The sequence below is a fragment of the Equus asinus genome, chromosome 1 (assembly GCF_041296235.1).
Source record: "Equus asinus isolate D_3611 breed Donkey chromosome 1, EquAss-T2T_v2, whole genome shotgun sequence".
NCBI lineage: Eukaryota > Metazoa > Chordata > Mammalia > Perissodactyla > Equidae > Equus > Equus asinus.
In genome coordinates this window covers 132,129,693-132,157,440 of record NC_091790.1, presented here as the reverse complement: position 1 = coordinate 132,157,440, position 27,748 = coordinate 132,129,693, and the positions used below count along the sequence as shown (strand labels likewise).

At 40.2% G+C, this 27,748-nt stretch overlaps 1 protein-coding gene across 4 annotated transcripts; it reads left to right on the top strand.

The window, feature by feature from the left end:
* The first annotated feature begins 332 nt into the window (after positions 1-332).
* SRI (sorcin) lies at positions 333-25,142 on the top strand. 4 transcript variants are annotated; one of them, XM_070508005.1, is made up of 8 exons: positions 333-457; positions 7,997-8,080; positions 10,110-10,179; positions 16,877-16,920; positions 17,714-17,861; positions 18,080-18,193; positions 19,230-19,288; positions 23,416-25,142. In XM_070508005.1, exons 1-8 carry the CDS (start codon positions 380-382, stop codon positions 23,494-23,496), a joined length of 678 nt encoding a protein of 225 aa, XP_070364106.1. In that variant the 5' UTR covers positions 333-379; the 3' UTR covers positions 23,497-25,142. The 4 variants fall into 4 exon arrangements, with proteins under 4 accessions (XP_070364106.1, XP_070364123.1, XP_044623738.1 ...); XM_070508022.1 differs by having other exon boundaries at positions 342-457; positions 20,982-23,773; XM_044767803.2 differs by lacking the exon at positions 333-457 and adding an exon at positions 6,879-7,076 and having other exon boundaries at positions 20,982-23,773.
* Positions 25,143-27,748: the final 2,606 nt, after the last annotated feature.

The window sequence follows — 27,748 nt, the reverse complement described above, 5'->3', positions numbered from 1 at the left end:
TTTAATTTATAATATTGACAGTTTAACAATAAGCTGACAAAATTCCTGAAAATTGGCTCTTGCTGGCCAGCTCTCACACACCACTGGTGTAGTGCACAGCTCTGTAAGTCTTCAGAAGTCTCTGGTAGAGGCAATAATTCCAAAGGAATGTCAAATATTGAACTCTGTATGTGTTCATTACAATTGCCATTGGTTCCTGTCTGCCTTAGCTAAGGTAATTCTCTCTAACAGTGAAACATGCATATTTCACAGAAGGCCTCTCTGGGGCCTATGGGAGAGCTGTCTACACTGTTGAATGTTTTTATGGTTGGTTACTGATTGCCAAGGATCAAGAGGGCAATGTGATTAATCTGCTATTACAGTTTATACTTCTTGACTCATGTTTGGTCACCTTGCAAGGACATACTCCTCTAAGAATCATCAGCTTCTACCTCTGAGACCTCACTTCAAGATGCAGGCAAGTAAAGATATCTATCTAATGTTGGATAGTTCCATAACAACTCAGATGTTCTAATTTTACTGGTAAGAAATCGGAAAGTTCTTAATCTGTGCGATTCTATTAGCTCATTGTTTTTTCAGGTTGAGAATATCTGTCAAGTTTATTTTTATAAAATATTATCTGAATGTTCTTTGGGGCTAAAATTTAAGAGGGGATTGTAGAAATTAACAAATATGGTAAAGGAAATTATTTAAAAATGGAAAAACTTGTTCTCAATTTTGAGATTTTTAAAGGGTATACAGAAATGATGATTGGATTTCTACATTGAGAATATTAGTACAGACTTATTAATAGAATACGAAGCTCTATGTAGCTTCAGCTTCCTAGAGAATTCAGTTCCCCCAAATTTCTCTCATTTGCCAAGAGAAAAGCCTTCCATTGTTTTTTCTTTTGCTCTGAGAAAACTGGATCTAATTTAAAGTTATTCCTCCTATTTTAATAAAATGGAAACAATATAATACAAGTTGCTTCACAGAACAATAATTCTAACAGATTCTTCAAAACATACAATGTAATTGAAACTAAAATATCTGTAGCTCTTCTGATAATATGCTTTAGACTGAGATAGTTAGATTCTCCCATACAGAGTCTTAGATACTTGAAAAACCATTGCTTTTCAGTGTATGATAAACAAGATTTGAATACAGCATTAAAATACAGCATAACTAATCTTTTGCTTACCATAATAGTAATATCATAATTTGTGTTTTCTCAGACAAAATACACAAATGAGAATCAATTAACCCACATTCCTTTCTTAACTTTGCCACTGACTCCCCACTATATGAAAACAGGCACGTGACTTTCTGAAAAATTATATGAAGTAAGAGATATCTTACTCTTGATTAAGAAATTCCCAATTTACATATAACTGACATGTATAAGCTTCTTACAAGTTTGGCTTTCTGGAAATAGCTACTCCACCGGGGTGCCTGGGAGTCAAAAACAGTCATTCTTCCTTCTCCAGAGTTCTAGTTTGAAATTTTTCTTCTGTGTTTCCTCCTCCCCGCCACCACCCTCCCACACGCTAACAGAGCTGATGGAGACTGTTTCCCCTTCCCGACCCCGCAATCCTGACTTCTGACTTCACCTCTGGTTCTGTGTAGACTTTGTGACATCAGGACGGGCAGGATCAAGAGACTAGGATGGGGGTGGGCAGAACACAAGCCGAAGTGAGGTCTCCCTACCTCACCCTGCCCTAGCTCCATGACTGGTTCCTTCAGAAGAACACTGAGAGCTCTGAAGAACCTTTGAAAACTTGCCTGGGAACCAGTCATAAAAGGACTTCTATAGGAGACTATAACCCAGGTTGCAAACAACCAGCTTCTAGAACACAATCTCTTTAAGAGTTGAGGACACCCTACTATATTCTAGTCCATTGTTCTTAGGAAAAATCATCCTCGGGGAATTCTGCTGCTGAACACAGGTGATTTTCTACCCAGGAATACAGCTCCAGTATTCACTATTCTCCTCTCTACCTGGTCCCAAACATGGTGATGGCTATAAGTCCAAGCTGTGGAGGCTTGAGAATCAGTGAACAACTCAGAAAGGACCCATTATAGCCAGTTCCTAATTCCAGCATTCATTTCTTGACCTCCCTTTAGCCAAGCATATTTACACCATTTGTCAAAAAATTAATTGTCTATCATAAAGTCAACCCTTATAATTAATAATAGAGCTAAATAGGTGTTCATTATTTTAGACAATTGCTTTAAATGTAATATTCTGATTTCTGAAACAGATTCTATTCAGGAATAGAAAAAAAACAACCCCCAAATTCTTGATCCAATAGAATTGCAGAGCCATAGAAGAGTCTTGAGACAACACTGGGAGATTGAGAAAAAAACATAAGCTTGGTTTATTATCTTTGTAGTTTATTTATATTTTAAAACACCCATGCTTTAGAGTTAGGTAAATCGGGGGTCAAGACCTGGTATGTAACCTTAGGAAAGTTACTTATACCTCAATTTCCTCACACATGAAATGGGGGCAATTGCATTTCCTTTTGAAGGTGATGTCCTTTAAGCGCAATATCTTAAGGAAGTTTCCAGTACAACACTTGGGACATACCAAGAACTTAGCAAAGTTGCTTATTTCTCTCACTTCGCACCTTCACCCCTTCCACTGGAGTAAATATCAAAACCATAAGATAAATTGCCTATATTCATCTCTATTTTTGTAAAGTTCTTATTGAGCCTTTATTTTTTCCTAATTTTTTTAGGTTTGACAATACTCAGCCTATAAATAAAGGAATCCATGTTACCTAGATAAACATTTAAAGCTAGCTTTGCATCCAGCTTTGTCATTGCCCTCTAGCTATTACTACATAGGGTGAGACTGACAAGCCAGGGTTTCACAGTGTTCCTTTTGAGCATCTTACTGGGCAATGGGGAAGACTCTGAAGAAGCCATTCTATACAGAGGATCCTATCCCAGGGAGGTCATCATTCCTTAAGGTGACTCAGCCACTACCCATAAGCTTTATCTTAAAACTAGCAAAGCATTTGCTAAAATGCTATTCTCCCAGAGTTATAAGCCAGAAACCTGGAGGGATTTGCAGCAGTGATTGGCAAGCTACTACCTGAGGGCCAAGTTTGGCCCACCTCCTGTTTTTATACACCCTGGACTTAAGAATGATATTTACATTTTTTAATAATTCAAAATAAAATAATAACATTTCATGACAATTGAAAATTATATGAAATTCAAATTTCAGTGTGCATAAATAAAGTCATATTGGAACACAGGCACACCCATTCAATTTGTGTATTGTTTATGGATGCTTGCATGCTACAACGGCCCAATCAAGTAGTTGCGACAGAGACTATACATCCCACAAAGCCTATCCGACCATTTACAAAGTTTGCTGCCCCTGATGGAGAGCACAGATGCCGGAGCCAGAGAGCCTGGCAGCGCAGCTGAGCTCTGTGTTCCTTCCACTGTGGTGAGGTCTCTCATCTCCTCTGTTTCCTCAACTGTATAATGAGGATGATAACAGCATCTATCTCATAGGGTTTTATGAGGATTAAGCAAACATATAAAGTGCTTAGAAGAGCATATTAAGTAGTATGATGTGTCTGTTGTTATTATTAGCCACCATAATGTTTTTCATAAACTAAAGCAGCAGCAGCTTCCCAATTTGTTAGCAATAAGTGAAAGAATTTCATTTGCAGCACTCCATTCAATTCAATTCTTTAGCAGTGGGGCAGTAGGAAGGTGCTAAAGACAACTGAAAGGACAATTAGCATTGATGCTTATCCACAAAACTAATTCTGCATTACTTACAAATATTTTATATGCTATATATGTCTTTCAAACTTGAATCTTGAAAGAGCTTACACTTCTTTGAGTTCAGCCCTCACCATCTCTTCCTCATAGTTGGTTACCTCTTTCTGAAGAAACAGACTTAAAAACAGAGACCAAGGAACAGAATAGAGAGCCCAGAAATAAATCCACACCTGTACAGTCAACTGATCTTTGACAAGAGTGCCAAAATACACAATAGAGAAAGGATGGTCTCTTCAACAAATAGTGCTGGGAAAATTGGATAGTCAGAACTAAAAGAATGAACGTGGACCTTTATCTCAGACGATACACAAAAATCAACTCAAACTAGATTAAAGACTTAAAAGTAAGAGCTAAAACAGTAAAACCCCTAAAAGAAAGCAGAGGGGAAAAGCTTCATAACATTGATCTTGGCAATGATTTCATGGCTATGACACCAAAAGCACAGGCAACAAAATAAACAAGTAGGAAAACATCAAACTAAAAGCTTATGCACAGCAAAAGAAAAAACAGAATGAAAAGACAACCCATGGAATGGGAGAAAATATTTGCAAACCATATATGTGATAAGGAGTCAGTCTCCAAAATATAGAGGGAACTCCTGCAACTCAATAGCAAAAAAGCCTAATAACCCAATTAAACAATGGGCTAAGGACTTAGACATTTCTCCAAGGAAGATATACAAATGGCCAACAGGTATATGAAAAATTGTTCAATATCACTGACTATCCAGGAAATGCAAATGAAGGCCATAATGAAATCTCACCTCACACTGATCAGGATGGCTATTATCAAAAAAACAATGGACATTAAGTGTTGGCAAGTATATGGAGAAACTAGAACTCTTTTACATTGTGGGTGGGAATGCAAAATGGCGCAGCCACTATGGAAACAGAAGGGAGACTCCTCAAAAATTAGAAATAAAACTACCATATGATCCAGCAATTCCACTTCTAGGTATATACCTAAAAGAACTGAAAACAGGATCTCAAAGTGATACTTGCACACCCATGTTCGTTGCAGCATTATTCACAATACTCAAGATGTCTATCTACGGATGAATGGATTAAAAAAATGGCATAGACATGCAATGAATTGTTATTCAGCCTTAAAAAATAAGGAAATCCTATCATATGCTACAACATGGATGAACTTCAAGGACATTATGCTAAGTGAAATAAGCCAATCACAAAAAGACAAATACTGCACATGATTCTATTTATAAGAGGTATGTAAAGTAATCAAACTGACAGAAACAGAAAGTAGAATGATGGTCGCCAGGGGCTGGAAGGAGGAGAAAACTGGGAGTTGTTCAAGGGATATGGATTTTCAGTCATGAAAGATGAAAATTTCTAGTGATCTGCTACACAACACTGTGCATGTAGTTAATAATACTGTTGTCGTCAGTGCCCTGGAGTTGATTCCGACTAATAGTGACCTTGTGTACTGCAGAGCTGAAAGCTTCCCGGTCTTTTTTGCCCCATTCTCTCAACAGTATAAATGCTCTGCTGCCATGACCAATTTTTTCGGAAGTAGGTGGCCAGGTCCTTCTTCCTAGTCTGTCTTAGTCTGGAAGCTCCGCTAAAACCTGTCCACCATGGGTCGCCCTCCTGGTGTTTGAAACACCCGTAGCATAGCTTTCAACATCACAGCTACACACAGACGCCACAGTATGACAACCCACAGGGGGTGCCTTACTGGGAAATGCACTAGCTAGTGGCATGGGCCTGCTGAATCTTAGCCACTAGACCCCCATGGCTGGCTAACAATACGGTACCATGCACTTAAAATTTTGTTAAGAGAGTAGATCCCATGTTGTGTTCTTACCACAATAAAAAATAGTAGAAAAAAAACTCCACAAAGGTCAGAGGACTCATGTCTAATCTACCCTGATGATTGCTGTGGTATTTGAAAACAGTACTCTACTTTCTGAACCAAAGACAAAACCTAATATATAGTTACTTGATATGAGACAACAGGGACTGTCAGAATTTTTCTCAAATTCAGGACTTTCATTTTTGGAGTTGGATGTCCAAAAAGAGGACTTGGAAGAAGGTATACATAAGCAGAAAACAATGACCCTAGTGAGAACACTGCCCAGGGACCTGAAATGGAGGAACCCTGTGCATCACAGTGAACAAGCACAGTATCACACGCAGCAAGTGATCCAACACTTAGACGTTGATGACTTTTTCAATTTTTCTGTGCAACCTCCAAAGTAAATACTGTGAATCTTGCTCATTAATGCATTTCTTAAAACGTCAAAATTCAGAAAAACCTACTGCGGGCTGAAATTACACGAAACAAAACCAAACAAAAATCTTAATTCTGAATTGTTTCAGACGTTCAACTGGGTGAAAAAGAAAAATGCGTGAAGGAAACCATTTTCTGAATCACCTAAGAGAAGTTCCAATCTCTCACCTTCCTGAATATTTACCAGCACATTCTATCTTGACCTAAACTTTTCTTGTATAAATAGTAGCTGAGTAATTTTGAGGCTAGGGATTGCTTCGCTAGAATCATCCAGATAATTCAAACAACTCATTTTCTAAGAACGATCTGGGCGAGGCTGCCCTGCCCAGTAAATACCTTCTGTCCTCCCCAGGCCATAGCCGAGCTATGCCCCCCCTTAACCAGACGACAATGTCCCCTAGCCAGGAAACAAGCCGTTATTCTTCAGTGAAATGTGCAACCGCAAGGCAAATGCTCCCTTGCACCCATTTCCTGAAGTTTATTCCTGTTTCCCAAGTGCGCTTTCATATTTTGATCTTTCAACGTCTCCCCCGTCCCTCCACCAAGGCATCTAAGAGCTGCTCTACTGCATTCGGCCCCTTCGTCGTAGTACTTCACTTTGCTTAGAGCCAATGGCCCTGTCCCATAAAGTTGTTTAAAATAAAAAACGTATCAGAAAACAGCCAAGTAGGAAGTAAAAAAGAATTCCCGGGGCACTGTATCGGTGTTGGAATGTGCCATTCGTTTCGAAGGGAGGAAAGTCCTGGTGTGAATTGCAACGCAGGTCTTCCATCACTTACCCGACCTTTGCTTATGCACAGCCTGGGCGTATAAAACACAAAGATACCGCAGCGCCCAGACAGGGGCGGAGGCTGGGAACCGAAGCCGGTGCGGGAGGGGGTTCCGGGGCGCGGCCCCTCCCGCCGGCCCGCGTGGTGCGCTCCGGGGCGGGCCGGCGGGCGGGCCGTGGCGGTGAGGCAGGCGCGCAGGGCGGCGGCGCAGTCTACACCATGGCGTACCCGGGGCATCCTGGCGCCGGCGGCGGGTATTACCCAGGCGGGGTAAGTGCGGCCCGGGCGCGACCCTTGGACACCGGGCCGTCGAGAGGCCACACCGGGAGACAGTGCTGCGCGGCTCCCCGGGCGCCGCCCGCCCCGCTCCTTCGGCTCGCTGCCTCGCCCCGGGCGCCTGTCCTTCGGCCTCTTTCGCTCTCCCCTCCCCCGGCCCTGCTCCCTCCGGGTGGCTGCGCGGGCCGAGGCACTGGCGCATCTTGACCCAAGAAGCCCACCCTGTGACTCTCGGATACGCGGCGTGAAATTGTGCAAATTGACTGTTGCCTTCCTCCGCCGCCTTCTCTGTTTGTCCCAAGAGCAACAGCCATTTTAATCTAGAATGGTCCGGGGATCTACCTCTCTCTCTCTTTAAAAGAATGAGAAAAAAAGAAAAGTCAGGGAAAGACCGCGGGAGTAAAATTCCTCCAGGAGGAAGGCCTCTCCGCCCGGCATCGTGGATGCGCGTCGTCCTGGGAACTGTTTCCGAACAGAATGTCCCCTCCCCGCGAAATAGCCCAGCGGAGACACCTTACCCCTCCCTAGGCTACACCTGTCTCCGAAAGCTTTAAAAATACCATAAAAGGTATAAAAATAAAAGGAAAACAATTACGGGTCCTGCTCTTAAATGGCTTGCCGAGGTTGCATTTACCTCAGTAACTTGCAGGTTAATAGGGATTTTTAAAGTTGCTTCACTTTATGCAGATGTCACTGTCTGGACAACAACTTTTGGTCCAAGCTGCCAATTTTTAAATTATAATAGGGTGAGAATGGAAGAAAGGGGTGGAGTGACTGCAGTGAGTGTGTGCCCGCTGGGGAGAGGTAAGCCGCGTGAAGGACGGGCAATTGCCTGGCTTTGCACAAAGGCACTCAATGGTGAAAGAATAAACCTTGATTCAGCGGAATGATGCTTTTGTGTTTCTGTTTTACAGTATGGAGGCGCTCCCGGAGGACCCTCGTTTCCCGGACAAACTCAGGATCCACTATATGGTTACTTTGCTGCTGTAGCTGGACAGGTTAGCTTTTCTCTTTATATTACAGACTTGTCAGATTCCACATAGCCTTTGTTATGTAGCGGCCTTTCCTCTAGAAGAGAATCCCTTTGCTTCTGCAAAAGAAAAAAGAGAAAGAAATTTATAGTCAATTACTTCTGAATATTCAGAAAAAATTAGGACAAAGTGTTACTAGTGTTTGTTCAATTCAAACTAAACTTGAACTGGGGTCAGATTGAACAGAATAGGGATTATAAATATGCTTTGAAGATCTGTAAGGTAGAAAGATGTCTTTAGAACTGTGAAGTGTCAGGGTCCAGGGTGCTTTCCAGAGAAAAATTCCACATCTGGTGAGCATAACCCCTGTTTGTACAACTTAAAGGCATATACTAGTAATTCTGTAGCCAGATTCTAATAGACACTTACTTTTGGAGTGAATTTGATTGTTATTAATCAATTACCCCCTTAAGAAATAGGTTTTTATGGTAAAAACCCACCAGTTTCAAAATAAGAAAGTTACTACTCTCTTCTTACTATCAGGAAGTTCATCTTGTGAACTGTTTAGTTTCTCTTTGTGCAGATGCGGTTACTAGGTCAGCTCTTCTTGTCCTTATTAGGTGTTGTGGCCTGTTGACCCAGAGAGAGAATTTAGATCAGCTCCCCAAGGCCTTTCACTTCTCTGCAGTCTAAGTTGTATGTGACAGGTGGCAGTGTGCCTTGTGGGAGAACACTTCTCTAGCTCCCGGGTCACTGTGTACGGCAAATATACTGTTGGGCTAATCCAAATGTGTCCAGAAGGGATGCTTGCTGTTATGGGTTCACTTTAGCTTTGTTTTGATCAAAAGCTAGAACTGATGCAATCTGAATGTGAAAATGCCATAGAATATTATGGGATAAAACCTAAGAACACCTTTTAGAATAGCACTCTAAGAAATACGGTTTGAGAAATTGAATGGAAAATTGAGTCTAAAACAGAAAGAGCTTCCCCTTAAGTATCCGCTTAATCTGTTAATGATCTGTACCTTTGAAACCACAAGGCACAGCAAACCTCAAGACTCCTGTTCTTAGATTGCCTGTGCCTTCAGCCGTGTAAGTGACCCCACCTGCTTAGCTTTCAGCAGCCCTGGCCTGCAGCAGCATATCCATCGTCTTTCACACTGTTGATCCTGCTCCTCACATAGAACTTATAATACTCATGGACTTGAAGATTTAAGTATTTTATTTTAAAATCCCTAAAAATAACATACTGTCTAGTTTTGACCTACATCAGCCAATGAATAGGCAGAATGTATCTTCTAGATATAATTGTGGTCTGAGAAAACCACTCACCACATCATAAGCAAAGGTGATCATGGAGGCCTCTCTGTGTGAACCATGCTTTTTATTTACTGATGCCAGCTGTGTACCCTGCTCTACCCTCTCCACACTCCCCTCCCAAATAGCTGGAAAGAGGAATAAGATTTTTAAGCAACTACATAAATAATTTTATTTTAAAATGCTTGGCTTTGGCAATTTCCCAGCTCAGACTGAGAGAAGAGTAGTTCAAGACAGAAACTAGTTTTATTCATCCATTTTAAAATATCATGTATCAATGGAAGAAACTGAATTCACCTCTGTTTTATTAAAAGAGGAACCTTACACTTGAGAATGTCTCTGCCAAATCTAATTCAGGAATTTAGAGGAAATGATGGAAAGATGTTTGTAATACAAAAGTATAGATGTAAGCAGCTTTCAGACTTTGTTAATTCTTGCATAATAATTAAAATAGAGTCTGAAATTGAATGCCCGCTTAGGGATTAAGAAATGTATTTTTTGTTTATAGCTCTAATTATCCATTTGCGGAACAAAACTTAACGATTTGTCTTTCATCATTAAATTGTTTTTGGAAGTAGAGTGATGAGAAGAATGACTACTCTTAGAAGGCATTTCTTAAAAAAAAGGTCTCGTGTGATAATACTCATTTTCTTTATTACTGTCGCTACACTGAAAGTAAACAAAGAACTAGAAAGTACAAATCACCATTGTGATCCTCTTCCTATTTTTTTTTCAAAAGGATGGGCAAATAGACGCTGATGAATTACAGAGATGCCTGACTCAGTCAGGCATTGCCGGAGGATACAAACGTAAGTGACAGTCCCAAAGGTCCTCTAGAATTTCTCTTGTGTTTCATATTTTAGCTGTTACTTGTGCTTATAGCCTTCAAGGAAACTGAGCTTTTCTGATCCAGCTAAGTTTACAATTTCAAAAGCTAAATTCAGTTGTTTATTATTTCAAAATGTTAATTTAAAAATACTTCTTAATAAATCATTCCACACTACCCTCCAGTTTCATGGGTTTCTGGGATTTGGTTCCATGTGTCTGGGACCATTCAGACCAATGAGACAGTTTATGTGGCCTCTTCCACAGAGGACCAGTTAAGGTGCTGAAATGAAAACTGCCAGGTCAGGTGTCATCAATGATAGGAGTGAACATTTACTGCTATTTGCTAGGAGCTTACTCCCTCCCGAGCCTGGTGGCACTTAGGGCTTTGAGTGTCTGGTCCTGTGCACCTGGTTCCTGAGTGGCCTACCCTGCACTCCTAGTTCTGAGTGGTTGGTCCTGTCGATCTTACCCCTTCCCAGAGGTGGCCAGTCTCCCAACCCTAGTCCTCAGGGAGCTAGTTCTGGACTCCTGGTCTCCGAGCATGCTGCTGGCCACAGAAATGCTTGCCATGACATCCCCCATGTCTTTCCTCTTTCCACTTCAGAGAATGTGTTCAGGCTAAGTAGGAAGTGTCCCTCCTAATTTCTAAACTCTTTACACTGGTCCTCCCCCCTCCTCCTCCTCAGTTCCTCACAGACTAGATCTGCTGCCTTATAATTCAGCGCTCACCTCGCCTTCCTGCCTTTTGAGCCTCTGCCACAAGCTGCAGACAGGGAACTACTGCAAAAATGCTGCATCCTGATTGGGGGCTTCTCACCATCCCCCACACACAGACCATATACTTCTTTTCGAATCAGACCTTGCCCATGACAGATATCCAGGGTAGCGAATAGTGTCTTGACTGAAGTGCTTTACTTGCCAGCTTCTTTGCCACTTGTCACTGAGACAGAACATCAAATCGAAGCCCCAGTTCCTGGTAAGCTGTGAATTAAAACACTCAAACTAGAACTCAAACCTGAGGCTGGATAGTGGCATTTTTTGACTGTTTGACGTGGCACATTTACTAAATGCTCTCTTTTTAAACTATTTGCATTTCTATTTTTTTTTTTTTAAAGATTTTATTATTTCCTTTTTCTCCCCAAAGCCCCCCGGTACATAGTTGTATATTCTTCGTTGTGGGTTCTTCTAGTTGTGGCATGTGGGACGCTGCCTCAGCGTGGTCTGACGAGCAGTGCCATGTCCGCGCCCAGGATTCGAACCAATGAAACACTGGGCTGCCTGCAGCAGAGAGCGCGAACTTAACCACTCGGCCACGGGGCCAGCCCTTGCATTTCTATTTTTATCATCCTTTGTTTTTTGTGACTTCAGTATCCTATTAATATTTCCTTGTTGGGGGAATTAGTACAAAAGAGGAAACTTGCATTTCTGTCATTTAATCTGGTCTAAACAAAAGAAGCACTTTCTAGATTAGGGAGTTTTTTTACTGTTGTAGGCAATATATTTAAATTGTTAATCGTTAAACTCGAGCACCTGGGGCTAGTGAACAAAGAAGGTCTGATAGCAGGGTTTACAAAAGTGAGCTGTGTCACAGCGTAAACTCTTATTCTACAGCCTTTCAGTCGAAGAGGTGTGGCAGGTCTTCAAATCTGACTAACAGAGTAGGTCGTCCATCCTTGGAGAACAGTCCTTTTAAAAATTCCACTTGAGAAAGCCATGTTTGGTGATGGCCTTTCATCTTTGAGTTACAGAGAAGACATGTCCTGAGTCATCAGGAGCTGGGGATGGAATTAATTTGCTTACTGTCATCTGGTCACGGAGACTGTAATGAACCACAAAACCATCCTGCTTCTGAGGTGTCAGAGTGAGATTTGTAACGTAGAAATTATACAGTCATTGGTTTTTTAAACACAGCTTCCAAGCCAAAAAGTGCAGATTGGCGGCTGGGGGTGGGGGGTGGTGAGATACTCCAGCCCAGTACCTACGGGCACCTTCTTAACCAGTTTAAAAGGAAACAGTCATACTGAGAGGTGGGGCTGATGAGGGAAGTGGCTCTAGCCTGTAAGAAGTAATTCAGCTGCTCTTTCTTCCTTGAGTGCAGTTGTTCCTCTGTGGTAAGATTGAGAGAAACAGCTGGAGGTAGGGTTTTCCTGTAGGTTTGTTAAATTGTGGATTTCTACTAGAAGAGAAGATATTTGAGGCATTCTAATAGAATGAACGGGAGAAACAGAGTAAAGGTAAAATTATAGCAAATGTTCTTTTGAAATTATTTAAAATAGAATAAAAGCTATTTCTGGGGGGGGGAATACAATTAAATCTGAGCAAGAGTTTTCCTCACTCCAACTTATCAGATGTCAGTGTTCTAGTTCATTAGAACTGCCTGGAATGGGCAGTTTTCTGTTCCCTCACTTTTGTTCACCACCCCCCACTCCCCATCTGCTTCCCTCTCTTTTAAATCCTTCACAAAGGATGACCAAATGTCTCTTCTTCCTGACACATGGTCTAACCCGTGGCTCTCCTCTGCACATCTTGGGTAGCTCCTTGGTGCCTGTAAAACAAAAGCTAAACAGCTTAGTGGGAATTCAGGATCCCTTGTGATGCAGCCTCACTGAACCATACTTCCTCCTGCTTCCTTTGCCTGCCCTGCACTGTCGTGCTTCTCTTTGCTTATGCTGGAGCCTAGTTCTACTTGGCTGTCACCAAATGTCCCACATCTTTCCTGTCATTCAAGGCTTGGTTTAAATTCTGCTTCTTCTATGAAGTCTTTCTTACCAAGAAGGAGCCTCTCAGTGCTCAATGGGTCCTGGTACTTTTCGGTGCCTCCGCCTTCATTAGAGCTGCATGTGCACATGACTTTCCGTTTCCTTAGACTGTCAGCCAGGGCAGGATCCAATTTCACTTCTGTATCTCCAGTGTTCTTGGTGTTCTGAGCCCTGTGCATAGTGAGTACTTAACAGGCATTTGTTGAGTTCATGAGTATGGAAGATTTTCTAAAATGGAAAAATCATAGCCCTATACCCTTATTGGTATTTTGACTTAAGATTGGTATTTGACATCAGGGATTATACATTAATTTTAAGTATCAGTAAAAATCAGAAGAATTTATTTGAAAAACATATCCTCCTTAGACTCTTTGAGAGGAGTGTACAGCTTTCTGCATAGGGATGAGAATTCGGTCTCATCCGTTCATTCATTTATGCAACCAACACATTTTTAGTGGATGCCCACCATGTGCTAGGTGCTAGGATGTGCAACTACAAACAGTGTCTGTGGACATTGTGAAAAGCGCTGGGATAGGTGAAGTATAGAGGTTGTGGGATCACATAGGAGGGGCACATAACCCAGACAGAAGTCAGGAAAGTTTTCCTTGCACAATTGATATCTAAACTGAGGAGAAGTGAAAGTTGAGGAGAAATGAGGCAGACCAAGAAGCCAGTGGATAGGGAAGTTGTGTTCCAGGCAAACAGAATAGCACTTACAGAAGACCCAGAGATGAGAAGGAGCGTGGTTCAGTCAAGAAACTGAGAGAAATTCATCATGAAGATGGCATATGGGTGTTGAATGAAGAGTCGGAAATGAGCTGGCCTGGGAAAGTATGTGTATGACCTTACATGCCAGCCAAGATGTTTGCACTTTGTCCTGAGAGCAGTGGACAGAAGAAGAGCACATACTACCCTGACTGTAGGAGAAAAACTAAACTGGGGGACATGGGTGTGGAGGACGTGAGGAGTCAAGGATACCTGTTAGGTGTCCCCTGGAGTCATACAGGTGAGAGAAATGCTAACTAAACCAGGAAAATGACAGTGGGACTGGAAATGGATGGATCCTAAAGCTGTTTAGAAGGTGATCGAATATCAGAGGAGAGGGAATTGAGGACACACTCCTAGGTTTCTGGCTCTAGTGAATGAGTGGTTGGTTGTGCCATTCAGAGAACTGGGATACAGGGAAGCTGTCTGCTTCAAGACCACTCAAAATCCTTGATCTAAAGTCAAACACAATTGGCTCTGTCCTGTAGTTATCAGGCCCTCTAGAGCAGTGGTTCTGAAACTTCAGCAGCATCAGCATCACCTGGAAGTCTTGCTAAAACCAGATTGCTGGGCCCTGCCCTAGACGCCTGGCATAGACCTGAGGATTTGTATTGTTAGTGTGAATATATATCACCTGGGGATCTTGTTAAACTGCAGATTCTGATTTTGTTGGTGTAGGTTAAGGGCTGAGATTCTGCAATTCCAGAAGCTCCCAGGTCATATGGCTGGTCCAGGAATCACACTTTGAGTGGAACAGTGGTCTTAACCTTGGCTGCTCACTAGAAACATCTGAGCTTTAAAAAAATACTGATGCCTGGGTCTTACACTCAGAGATTCTGACTTAATTGTTCTATAGTGGTGGTGACTATACTTAGTAATACCGTATTGCATACTTGAAATTTGCCAGGAGAGTGGATCTTGAAAGTTCTCACCACACACACAGAAAAGGTAACTATGTAAGGTGATGGATGTGTAAACTAACCTTATTGTGGTAATAATTTTGCAGTATATTCATATATCAAATCATTACATTGTATACCTTAAACTTACACCATATTTTATGTCAGTTATATCTCAATAAGCCTGGGAAAGATCATAATAGTTGTTCTGTGGTGCAGCCCAGGTATCCGAATCTTTTAAAGCTTCTGAGTGATTCACATAAGCACCCAGGGTTGACAACCACTGGTCTAGACTGGAGAGACTTCATAACTCCACACAAAGTCACGATGAAGAATTGACAAACTTTTTTTTGTTTTTTGGTAAGTAGGATTGGCCCTGAGCTAACATCTGTTGCCAATCTTCCTTTTATTGCTTGAGGAAGATTGTTCCTGAGCTAACATCTGTACCAGTCTTCCTCTATTTTTTATATGTGGGATGCCACCACAGCATGGCTTGATGAGCAGTGTGTTGGTCCGCACCCAGGATCTGAACCTACAAACCTCGGGCTGCTGAAGCAGAGTGTGCAAACTTGACCACTGCACCACTGGACCGGTCCCAAGAATTGACCAGCTGTTTGTCTAAAGTGTAGCAAAGTGTTGCTTCCTCTCTTGTCAGAGAACTGTGTCTGTGGATCAGATGGAGAGTGAAGGATCAATGTAGAAATAGTCCCCAGCCTTTTATTTCAGGTTCCAGAATATGCCAAACACAGAATCTGTTAAAAGTAGAAAACCTGTAGTTTGTACTGTTTGGAGACATTACAGTAATAAGAGTTAGCTCAGCTATATTTTAAATTGTTTGGTTAGAGATAAAAATGAAGCTAGTAAGAGCTTTAAAAAATATTAGTTCTGGGGCTGGCCCCATGGCCAAGTGGTTGGGTTTGTGCACTCTGCTTTGGTGGCCCAGGGTTTTGTAGGTTCGGATCCTGGGCACGGACATGGCACCACTCGTTAGGCCATGCTGGGGCGGTGTCCCACATGCCACAACTGGAAGGACCCACAACTGAAAGTGCACAACTATGTACTGGGGGAATTTGGGAGAAAAAGGAAAAAAAAAAATGTTCTGCGTGCACCTTAACAAACTTGCAGAATTTATGCTAGTTTTGCCCACATGACCCTCATCACTTTGGCCTTCTAGCCTTATAGCTTCTTTATACCTATATAATATTTCGTCATTGATTCCCACTAACACAACATAAAATGCAGGGAATTCTTTATTTTTAATTTGCTAACAGTTGGGTAGATTACCAGTAGGCCATTAACCAATAAGTATATTCTAGTTTAGTTGTCTAAGTGAGGTATGGACATGCCCTCAGAACACCCTCGAATTGTAAGTAAACTGAAAACGCTTCTGAACAGTGGCCATCACTAAACTAGTCATTGGATCTTATTCCAGAGCGCTCTTACTTAACACACAATTCTAGTAAGTGCATTTATCTGGTTTCATATACAAGCTTATTGAATATGAAAAGAGATCATAGGCTACTTGAGGTAGGAGGTTATTGTTCAGTGCCTGACATTAAAGGGGAAAGAAAAAGCACGATGAGACACAGAACTAGCAAAACCAGCTATTTACGGTCAGTTATGAGTAGGAACAAAGCAACCCTACCTTCTTACTCACCATGTGGATGTAATACATTGTGGTTCGTTATGGTGAATTGAACTCACGGTATCACAAAGGCAAGAAAGAATATAATACTTTAAAAAGACTATATTATAGAAAATGTTAAGCCTGTCCAAGAATAGAGATAACTACACAGTGAACGCCCATGTACCCATCTCTCAGCTTCAGCAATTATCAGTGTGTTGCCATTCTTGTTTGATCTGTAACCCTGCCCGTTTTCTTTTGAAGCAACTTCTCGATATCGTAACATTAATTTCACCTAGAAATAACTTCAGTGTATACTTTTCTAAAAGACAGTGACACTTTTTCCCACAACTTCAAAACCTTGATCACACCTAAAAATATTAACAGTACTATGCAATGCTTTTTTAAAAGATTGCTATTAAAGTTGTTAAAATCAAATTTGGGTTCTAGAAGGAATCCTCTCTATCTGGAAAACATCTACTTTAAAGCTCCATATAATTTAGTTCCATGTAAATTGAGTAGCATATAAAAATAAAAGTATAAATAATCACATTCCTAATTAATTTGAATGTATCCAATGTAATGTATTTGGAATTGTATTAATATATATGTACTTTTCTTGATTTAACAGCTTTTAACCTGGAGACTTGTCGGCTTATGGTTTCGATGCTGGATGTATCCTTTACCTTGATTGCTGTCTACAGTGTTTTTCCCTGACAAAATTTCCTTCCCAAAGGAATTCATCTAAGATTTAATACCCAGTAAAGACAAAGTGACAAATAACCACGAAAAAGTTTTCCAGAATCATTAGCTTTTAAGGTGTAATTTGGTGTTAAAAAGGAAAGAAGCCTAGTAAATAGAATGTTAGTTATTCAAGAACTCAGGGAGCATCAAAGGAGAACAAGTATAGAAATCTGAGTGGTCAGGGAAACTGTTTTGCTTTAACATTGATTGCTCTGCACAATTGGCACGTGAACTTCAAGCTGTGGAATTTTTCACATCACAGTTGTGGACTCAGTTTAGCAAGTGCTGAACCTATGGTGCCTTCCATTCCACCTCATTTTCCAAAAGTGAAAACCCTGGGTCTGGAAGGGCTTACCAAGAGTGTTAGGGCCACAGAGGACCCCAGGACTGAAGGGTAAGCAGCATAGCCTGGGGCACCCGGAAGGTGCAGCCTAGTTCCAGTAACAAGACAGCATCTTATACGTGGCTCACAATGGCCATGTTATTTCCTTGTATTCACATCACGTAGATTATCTTTTTCCCATAGTGAAAAGATGTACTCAGAGGTTTTTCTCCATAGGCCCTTTTTATTTTATGATTAGAGTATCTTTTTATTATGGCATACTAAGAAGAATGTTTAACCTTTTTAGCAGAAAGCAAATTAAATTCCCTTATCCTTGATTTTTGATTTAATCATTAGAAATGTTGCAAAATAAAGACGCCCTAATCCTTGATTACAGTTCAGAGAGATATGTCAGGCACAATGGGTTTCAATGAATTTAAAGAACTCTGGGCTGTACTGAATGGCTGGAGACAACACTTCATCAGTTTTGACAGCGATAGGAGTGGAACAGTGGATCCTCAGGAATTGCAGAAGGCCCTGACAACAATGGGTGGGTATGGCTAACTCCAACTGTCTTTTCATTGGTAGAAGTAATTTTTTTCTTTTAATTTCTATAACTAAGTGCTACATGAAGGCAGTTTCTATTTTCTAGAAGTACTGTGTATTCATAATTAAAATGAGTACTCTATCTTAAAAAATTGTACTTATTTTTAATGTCTTTTTGTAATCCTTTAACTTATTTTGCTGGATGATGTTTCTTCCTTTCAGGATTTAGGTTAAGTCCCCAGGCTGTGAATTCAATTGCAAAACGATACAGCACCAATGGGAAGATCACCTTCGATGACTACATCGCCTGCTGCGTCAAACTGCGAGCTCTGACAGGTGTGTTCTTTGAGATGGGGTCGGCACCATGGGCCAGAGAGACACAGTTTTTATGGCATTTCATTTCTCAGTGCTTCTGAACTTTTATTGGCCCCAATTTTTTTACTTTTTTGTTTTTCTAGCTTCGGTGGCTTTTTAACATTGCTATTAAGCATATCTAGCAGAATAATTCTGTCTTTTCAGAAATATTTTTCAGATTAGTAAGTAATCTGCCATTAAAATAATCTTAAATAAATTTTACTAAAATGTTCCAAAACATAACAAGCTAAATTGTGCATTTTTGTTCAGTCTGAGTGGTTTTCTGTGATGTCTCCCTAAGACTATGAAATATTTGAAGAGTGAAATTACTCATTTGTAGCTCTCTTTCCTAATTCTTCCTGTTGGAAAACAGTTTAAAATGGTGGTCCTCTGTTTCAGATGTACTTCTTAAATGAGGCTATATCAATAATTTCTTTTTTATTCCCTCTATTCTTTTTGTTTCTTTTGTATATTTTTTCTTCTTCCATTCCTCTCTTTAGTTTTTAACTCTTTTTAATGTCTGGTTTTATAATTTTTTTGCATCCTAACAAAAATTTGAGGGCAGATTTTTTTTTATTAAAGTAAATCCTTTTCAATAGGACAGAATTCAAATGGGTAGAATATTTGATCATAGCCCATTTGTCATTTTAGGGCTCCATCTATCCTTTCCTAATTAAACAATAGCTATGTTATTAAGAAGTTTAAAATTCTGTGCTTTCATCACACTTAAGTAATGGCCTCAGAGTCACATAGCTTTTACTGACTTTGGGATAAGGTGTTTTCTTCCAGCTGCACATTGAGAAAGACAGTTGACTCACTTCTGCATATTGCATTACTTTGTTGCATATTAAATCTATTAATATTCATATAGTTGCCTTCTTTTGTCTTTTGTTCATGTTGGCTGGTTGTATAATTTAAATGTTACTGCAGTTTGAACCCAATACCAAAATAATTAACTATTATGATTTCAGATAAAATGTTTTTAAAAAAACATAAATTTTACTGTGGTGTTTTACAGACAGCTTTCGAAGACGGGATACTGCTCAGCAAGGTGTTGTGAATTTCCCATATGATGATGTAAGTCTCAGCAAATTCAGAACTGAGTAGTCAAATAAGACGTACCAAATGGGCATCCGTTTTGAAGTGAGCTGTTAGGAGCATCTTAAGCATGCCAGACAATCAAGAATGAAATAATCAGAAGGAGTTACCATTCAAAAGTTATTAATTTCATTTATTATTAATCTTATCCATAGACCACTGTTTTATTTACATTAAAAGACCTGGGTCAAAGTCTGGCTTGTCCCACTTATTAACTTGGTCACTTAGGCAGATTTCATTGCTCAAGACTGTTTGAGGAAAGAAGTAGTAATAATAATGCCTTCTTCACTGGGCTAGTGGGAGATTTCAATTAGAAATGTCCTTGAAAAACACCATGCAGATTTGTATCTGCTTTTGCCTTCATTAAACAAATCATCTCAGTCATTGAGAAATAACTTTAACAGCTCAAAGCTGTACTTGGCATACGAGTGTTCTTCATTGAGGACCTAAGGCACAAACATAAGTCACAATTTAAAACAATGTATTTACTAAACAGCCACACTAAATGAGGTAGGATAAGGCCATGTAACTAGTGGGATGCAACCAACTGCCATCTTCGATGGCATTAGTTGGATATACATAACAAAGCTAGGGAGATGTTTAGTTGTTTCTCTATTTTTTGCTCAGCCATTCATTAAAAAAAAAATCACTTTTAGAATGGCAATCACTGTGTAACTAAATTTTCTAAAGTGTTTCTTCATTACCAAATACAAAGACGCACATATTTTCGGTTTAGCGGCTGCTGCAGTTGAGTACACTTGAAAAAGGCTTGTGTGTAAATATGTTTATTTCTTCTGCTTAAAGGTATGTTCTCTTTAGTGTGCGTTAAATTCTCAGGTGACAGTCCTGTCACTGTTTCCAAGATGGAGAGGCAGGCTGTGGATTGGAAAGTGCACAGGCTTTGGCCTCAGACAGGGCCACTTAGGAGATATCTAAATGTCTTGATCCTTAGTTTCTTTTCCTGGATGGAGGGATAATCAGCCTGGCCTTGTAGGAATGCTGCAAGATCAGCAGTGCACAGTGCCTCCTTCTGGCTGGAAGCGTGAGAAAGAAAACTGATAGGAAAAGCAGTCTGTTGGTATGTGTTTAATAGTGAAGCAAACATTTCACAGCAAATACTGATGCTTCTAAACTGGGGTTTCTGAATTGCATAGGAATTGTCAGATATTCTGTTTCTGTGCATTCATATTCTTGCATGCTAGGATTTATTTTAGTAAAGCAGATTTTAATGGAATTGTTTGAAAACGCTCTGTTAAGTAGTGGGATAATAGCCTGCAGTTTGGAAGTCTCCTCGTGATAAAACGTTATAAACTGTTATTTGTATTTGTGGGTAGGTATTTTGACCATGACCATTTCTACAGTCTTAGATATTATTTGGATTTAAGATATTCTTTGGATTTTTTGGTTTTAAAGGACTAAATAATTCTTGATCCATTGGAGTAAGATCTGCCTCCTGTAAGAAGCTTTGATGTGGGAAACCCGTTGGATTTTATACTAGACTTCTTCCCTCAAAAAGTGCACCTTTCATCCATCATTTACTCTTATTTTAGAAAGGACTTTTTAAATCCATAATTCATATTAGAATACCAAAATGTAAGCTGCCTAAAAATAAGCTGGGGGGTATTCAGTGTTCTGAGATATGCAGCATAATGCTCACTTTTCTCTCTTTCAGTTCATTCAGTGTGTCATGAGTGTTTAAATCAAGAGGAAGCTGTATGGACATAATCAACATTCCAACTGGAGTTCTCTTTTGCTCTTACTCCTCGCCTTTTCTATGTGTGTAAACTTACACTGCCGCTTTTCCTTAACAGCTGTTGTAAAGGTTTATTACTTTATGTACATCTGAAGTTTCATTTTTTGTTTTGATAATAAATCCTTTGGAATTTTGTTAATCTGTTCTAAATGTTACACCATTTAGAACTCCTTGAGCCATTAATTATGCCTTTTTTTCTTGCTAAACCTCTTTAGGTAAATTTAAGTGTGCAAAATGATATATTTCTCATTGTAGGATACTAAGCCCTTTTCATCAGACTGCAGCTGTTGTCTTTCCTCTCCTAGAAGGGCTTTTGCATGGTATTGAAAGCTATGCGCGGGGAGTGTTCTTATCATGTAAGTGGTTTAGACCACTTGGATGCAAAAAAGAAACATGGTAATCGATATCAGGCTTCACCTTAGTGGAAACTTAGCACAGGCTTTACGGCTTACAGATATTTTGATGGCCATGTGAATGGACAGGGAACATGAGTGATTATTTTCTGCTTCTTGAAAACCTATTGGGTAATTTGAGTGGGAAATACTGTCTGTCACCAGGTTCCTCTTTGTCATCATCCATATAAACCTTTGTTAATATACTTAAAAACCTTGTACATTATGAGCTTGCCTATGTAAAAAAGAAAATCGATAGAAAAAGATGAAGAGATTATAAGAAAATATTAACGACGGTTATGTTTGGCTAATGAGATTCTAGGTGACTAATTTCTTGATATATTTCAGTATTTTCCAAGTTTTCTATAAAGTGTGTGCTTTCCTTATAAAATCAGAATATGTTTAAAATATTGATACTTCCATTTTGATATGCCATGTGTTCACGCTTACATTAAAAAATATACACAGTAAAAGTACTGGAAAGAAGGTACCGATAGGTTGATGTGACTACCACTGGGAGTCAGGATCATGAGTTCATTTTCTTCCTTTGTACTACTTTTCCAAATATTCTCTGATAAGCAAGTATTACATTTATAATGGAAGAGATTTTTCTTTTTCATTTTGAAACCATGTGCTTTTAAGTAAAATCTGGATTCTAATGCTGGCTGTGCCTCTTACTAAATATGTGGTTTGATCATTTCAGAAAATCTCAGAGCCTCAGTTTCCCTATCTTTGAAAAGGAGATAATACCTCATGGGGTAGGGGTAGTTCTGAATATGAAAAAATGTGTTGCTTTAAGCACCAATAATGTTTCTGTTGCTTAAATTTAAAACTAACCTAGTTTGCTCTTTTTTGCAAGAGAGCTTAACAGATAAAACAATGAAATTAGTCTATTTTCTCCCTGTCCGCAGAATATCTGTCTTATTTTAGGGTACAGTGTGAGAGTTACCATTCAGATGATCAGTTAATTGTCAACCAATGAAAATAAAACATTTCTAAGCATCTTTAGCCTCATTTCACTAATTATTTTTTCAAATATTGCTAATACATATATCCATTTTATAAATATTTATTCAACCCTAACTTACATTTATGTCGGGTAGCCACACCTGGGCTACATATCAGTTTGTGAGGCAGCCTGCTTTATATTACATGGTGAGAGTAGGTTTCATGCCAGATACATTGTCTGAGAGACCACATAGCTTAGCTTGGGCCTGAGCTGTCCAGAAAAGGGCCAGAGGGGCTCCAAGGACCAGTGCTTGCTGTTTGCTTCAAACTCACCGGGATCCTCTGAGGAAATCATAGGGTAAGGAAATGGTCATTTCCTGGATGGTAAAGAAGGCCCTGGCTGACCCAAGGTCATGGGTCACATTTGAACCATGCTACTGCTTTGATAATTTCCAAGGTGTGCTGTGTCAGTCGTGGTTCTGAATTTGTTTTGGAGTAAGTGCTAAAGTATTACAAAACCATCTCTCTAGAAATAGTCAATCAACTCAATTTTAATTATTGACACCTTGTAGCAAGTCTCCTTATCTCCTCCACTTACACTTGCACTGTTTTCTTTCTGTAAGCATGGAGCCTAGTCTTCAGTATGTCCCTGTAGTTAGAAAGTTTCCTTCTCCTTGACAAATTTGATGCATCCATCCTCTTTCTTTACAGTCTAAGTCTTCATTACAAGTGAATTTTGTGTTGCCTTATTTCTCTTTTATGTTGGGTTCTGTCATTCATTATGTACTTCCAATGCAGCCTCACTGCTTTAAAACTGTTGCTTGGTCTGTTTTTCTTAAAGCATCTGGCTGGAAAATGGTAAGGCCGTGAGCACAAACTTGAACACTTCAGTTATTTGGAGAATTGATTAAGTTCCTCAAATCATCCCAACTCAGGATTTAGTTTTGGAGTTGTGTGCTTCAAGAGATTCATGATTTATAAAGAACTTATAACCCTTTTCAACCCTTCCACAGGACGTGGCTGCAGGAGGCCTGGTGCTTCCCTGGGGACAGTGGCATAGGTTTGCACCCCAGCAGCCCCAGCAGTGGTGTTGAACGAATCACAGCTCTCACTCCTAGTGGGCTGACGTGGAGTGTAGACTCCAGCTGGCATGATGTTCCAGGTGGTACTGTTAGTCGATGAGATGGCATGTGACCTACAACTTCTCCTGTCTCTGAACCAGACTTTCCTGTTGCTCAGCTGAGTGTATTACTGTTTCAGGGTTCATCTTAATGACTTATTAGATGCCTAAAATATCATAAGTACAAGAAATGCAGCTATATGTAATCACCATAAATTTTTTTAACCTCATAATAAATGTACAAACCCTTAGTCAATGACTTCTGTTTTTCTCACATTAAAATAGTACCTTGGCTACTGATAACTACTTTTTTTCTCAGCAGACTGAGCTGGAGGCAAGGAAATTGCAATTGCCAGGATAGACTGGTGGGAGAGATGGCTGTTGGGGAAACGATCAAACAGCCAGGGGAACAGTTTTTTAGGCTGTGAGTTCATGAACCTATACTTTAGAGTCTGACACAGGTGAGCTTATTAAGGAAGCACAACTGCCCTGGCCACAGGACAGGATATGGGAAACGGATCCTTGATAGCGTCAGGGAGAAAGTGTTCATGAGGCGAGGCACGTGGATTAAGAGGAGGCTCTGTCTGCCACCTGGCTGAGGAAACTGTCCAACCAAGCGAGTGAGCAGGCTTTACGAAAGGATCATTGTATTGCTCATCAGGCTGATAGTCCCTTCTTAGGAGAGCATGGAACAGAAAAGAAACAACTCCCTAACAGTACCCCCATAAACAGAGAAACAGTGGCTAGGAGAAAAATAGGATTAATGAGAGTCATGCATCAAAATAGCATAATCTTTTATTGAAAGTCACTTTATGATGTTACAATGCGAGTAACATAGAAAACCGTGGTATCTTATTAGCTTCCAAAGTAAAGACTAATAAAATTGTGCCAGAAATTTGACCTTAAGTTACAGTGACCTTTAAAAAGTGCAAGATTTTGTTTACCTACAATATAAGAACAACTTTGTAACTTGAACAGCCATAAAACAAATCACGCTTGCTCAGGAATGCAGTTGCCATATGCATTTTGGTTGGTTTTTACCAAAACCCAGTAATTTTTTAAATAGCTTAAGAACCTGAAGTGTGGAGTAGCAGAGAGACTATAACGTTAAAATGAAGCCAATCTAAGTATATACACATGATTACCTGGTTACCAAAAGTGAAACCGTGCTGCTAAGACTTCCCACGAAGTGGCTCCACGATCTGTATGCAGATGCGACATCACCCCTCAAAGAAGATACGTGTGGACAACACTAGTGCAGACCTACACTGGCTAACAGAAACCACTAGGTTTAGTTTCTAAAAGAAGGTGTGTTTCTGGGATGCTAGATTGGAGGGGCAAGTCTCTTCCAGCAAGTAAAAAAAGGAGTACATGCTTAGTTATCCTGAATAACCTGTTAAGCGCTTTTCAAGCTAGTGTAAAAAAAAAAAAAGTTTTCCATACAAAACAAAGGTGTTGGGTCATTTTTACCTATTAAAAGACTGGCTGTTAAAATCACAGTTTGATTTTGTGCTGGATTAGAAAAGAAAAGTGGGGTTTCTAACCGGGCAGTGATACACATGTATAATTAAGCAAGAACTCTTGTATTATTACTGAATAAACATTCATATCAGCACTTTCTATATTGTGTTATCTGGTATAATTGAGCACCGCTGTGTTTAAAGATTTGGGGGCTATTTCCATTATTTTAGAGCTTGACCATCAAAACACAAATCCACATCTGAAACTTTCATAAGCATAAAAAGCTAAGCCCCAGAGTAAATGTAGATTAGTATTATATGTATATATACATTTTTGAACTTTTTTCCATAAACTCTTTGAAAACTATTTGATTTTGTAAGCACATTATCTTAAGATTGCTAGTCTCATTGTATGCCTTTTTGTAAAAAAAAAAACAAAAAAAAACGTTCCCTGGTTTTGATTTCAAGGATACCTAAAAACCTGAGATGCTGATGCCGTTGAGCAAACTGCCAGTCTTGAAGCACCTCCAGGTATGATACAGGTTCAATGAACAATGCAATGGGGACACACCAGGCAGGAGTGACTGGCCCATCACGGACTAGACCATGAAGCATTTATACAGTCAACTCAGTAACACTGCAAAGCACACAGATCTGTCGTTGGGACTCAGCACCTCTCTCCCCACCGCACCCCCCAGCGGCCATCTTGTGCACGCTTGGCTTATGAGGTCATTGTGGGGATCTCCATTCTGCTCCTATGCCAGGACTAAATGCCCCATGACCTCCCAAAGCTCACTGCTTATCTCCCTCCATCCTGAAACATACCCTGAGGACCAATCTCTCAGTCACTTCCAAACTTGCACAATCCATGCCCAGGTGCCAATGGCCGAGACTAAAGAGGTCTCTCTCCCCGTATTCTGCACCACTCTGGTTCTCCCAAGTGCCAATTTAGGCAAAAAAGGGACTTACCTCCACGACCAATGAAAGTTCCTAGTCAGGAGAAAATGGCTGACAACTACTGAAGGGAGTGACTTCAGAAGTAGGAAGGGTCTGGAAGCATCTCTCACACCCCATAGTGAGGATGCTTACTGTTGTCAGGCTCTGGGTATAAAGGACAAAAATACTAGGCGGGTTTTTGTGTTGTTTTTCTACTTCTTATAAACTGAACCAGAAGATGCTCCATTCTGGGGACTCTGACAAGCAATGAATAAAATGTGAACAGAAATATCATCCCCTGATTGCTAAGGTCCTGCTGCCTTTGTTTGCTCTGCATCTGTTGGTGTGGGGGAAAAGCTCCTCTTGGAATTAAAAACACCTCCCCACGGAGCATATGCTACGAGCATGCGCCAACGGTTCCCAGCACACACGCACACACCCACACCCACCCCGCCACCCACCCCACCAGATGGGCTCTGTTACGTGTCAGCCAATTTTCACACGAGCGGGCTGGGCACCTCACAATCCAGTAAACAAGGTAAGCTGTTTGGGAAGGCCCTTACTTAGCTCTTCCATGTCAGAGGAACATTGCTCATCCAAAATCAGTGTCATCTTATCCACTCAGAAAATATCTCAGGGAAAAATAGAAAGTTTAAGCCCCAAATTTAGTTTTATTACCTAGAAATGTTTGCTGCTTGTATATTTTAAGCTAGTAGGATGAGAATGAGAAATTCATGTTCACTCCGTGTAAGAAAAAAAGTATTGGGGTGGCAGTTTTAGAGGAAAACATATAAGTGAAAGGAAAGAGATCTCCAGGAGCGTAAAAAGTAGAGACATTATGCTGCAAATGGGAGTCAGAACATTTCAAGCAAAATTCATGCCCTCTGGGAGGATGGCATTTAAAATACACTGCCTACAGGGCATCCACGGCAGCAGCCAGCAGTGGTGTCCTAACCAGGCCGGGGCAGCAGGTGTCTTCCCTCCCTTTGCTCCTTCACTCCTCCATTCAGGGCTACACTTTGCTCTCCCTTTCCCATATACTCTGCAAGCTGCTCAATATCCTCCCCATGAACTCTCTTTCCTTTAGGTAAAATAAAGTAGAATCGGCTTCTCTTTAGGTAAGGATTTATTATCATGTTGATTAACACAAGGAAATATTTAAAGCACTAAATATATAAGTTAGAACTACATGACAACAGGAAATGAAGAATGGATGAAATAAATAATTTGATTTTGAAACACTGAAAGAAGTGAATAGAAATACCATATTTCCTCTGGCCTGTAGGTAACTATAAAAAGTAAAGAACAAGGGCTGGCCTGGTGGCGTAGTGGTTAAGTTCACCCAGTCTGCTTCTGTGGCCCTGGGTTCACTGGTTCGGATCCCAGGCGCAGACCTATGCACTGCTTATCAAGCCACGCTCTGGCCGATGTCCCACCAATAAAACAGAGGAAGATGGGCACAGATGTTAGCTCAGGGCTAATCTTCCTCAAAAAAAAAAAAAAAAAAAGAACAAAATCTAAAAAGGTAAAAGGTGAAATGGCCACAAGAGATCTGGGACAATGGACAAGACTAAATTATGCAAATCTGCAAGGGAATCAAGAGAAAAAAATGAGACGGAAAATGACTTCCCTTTCTGGAAGTGCAAAGAATATCTAATTTTATGTTTCCAGCAACTTCTTTTAGAAACCTATCAATCTTATGTTCAGAAATCTATGCTCGACTGACCTTATGTAAAAAGCAATTTTAAAAGCCTTTTTATAGCAAGGGGGAAAAAGAGAGGGAGAGAGACTCTTAAATAATGTAGTGTCACTTAATAAAGCACCTAAATC

Bases quoted from the DNA above. Each gene is read 5' to 3' on its own strand.
- SRI (XM_070508005.1), top strand. From the start codon at position 380: ATGTTTGGTCACCTTGCAAGGACATACTCCTCTAAGAATCATCAGCTT. The intron at 16,921-17,713 runs GTATCCTTTACC...ATTACAGTTCAG, and splicing joins TTATGGTTTCGATGCTGGAT to AGAGATATGTCAGGCACAAT. The intron at 19,289-23,415 runs GTAAGTCTCAGC...ACCCTTCCACAG, and splicing joins TGAATTTCCCATATGATGAT to GACGTGGCTGCAGGAGGCCT.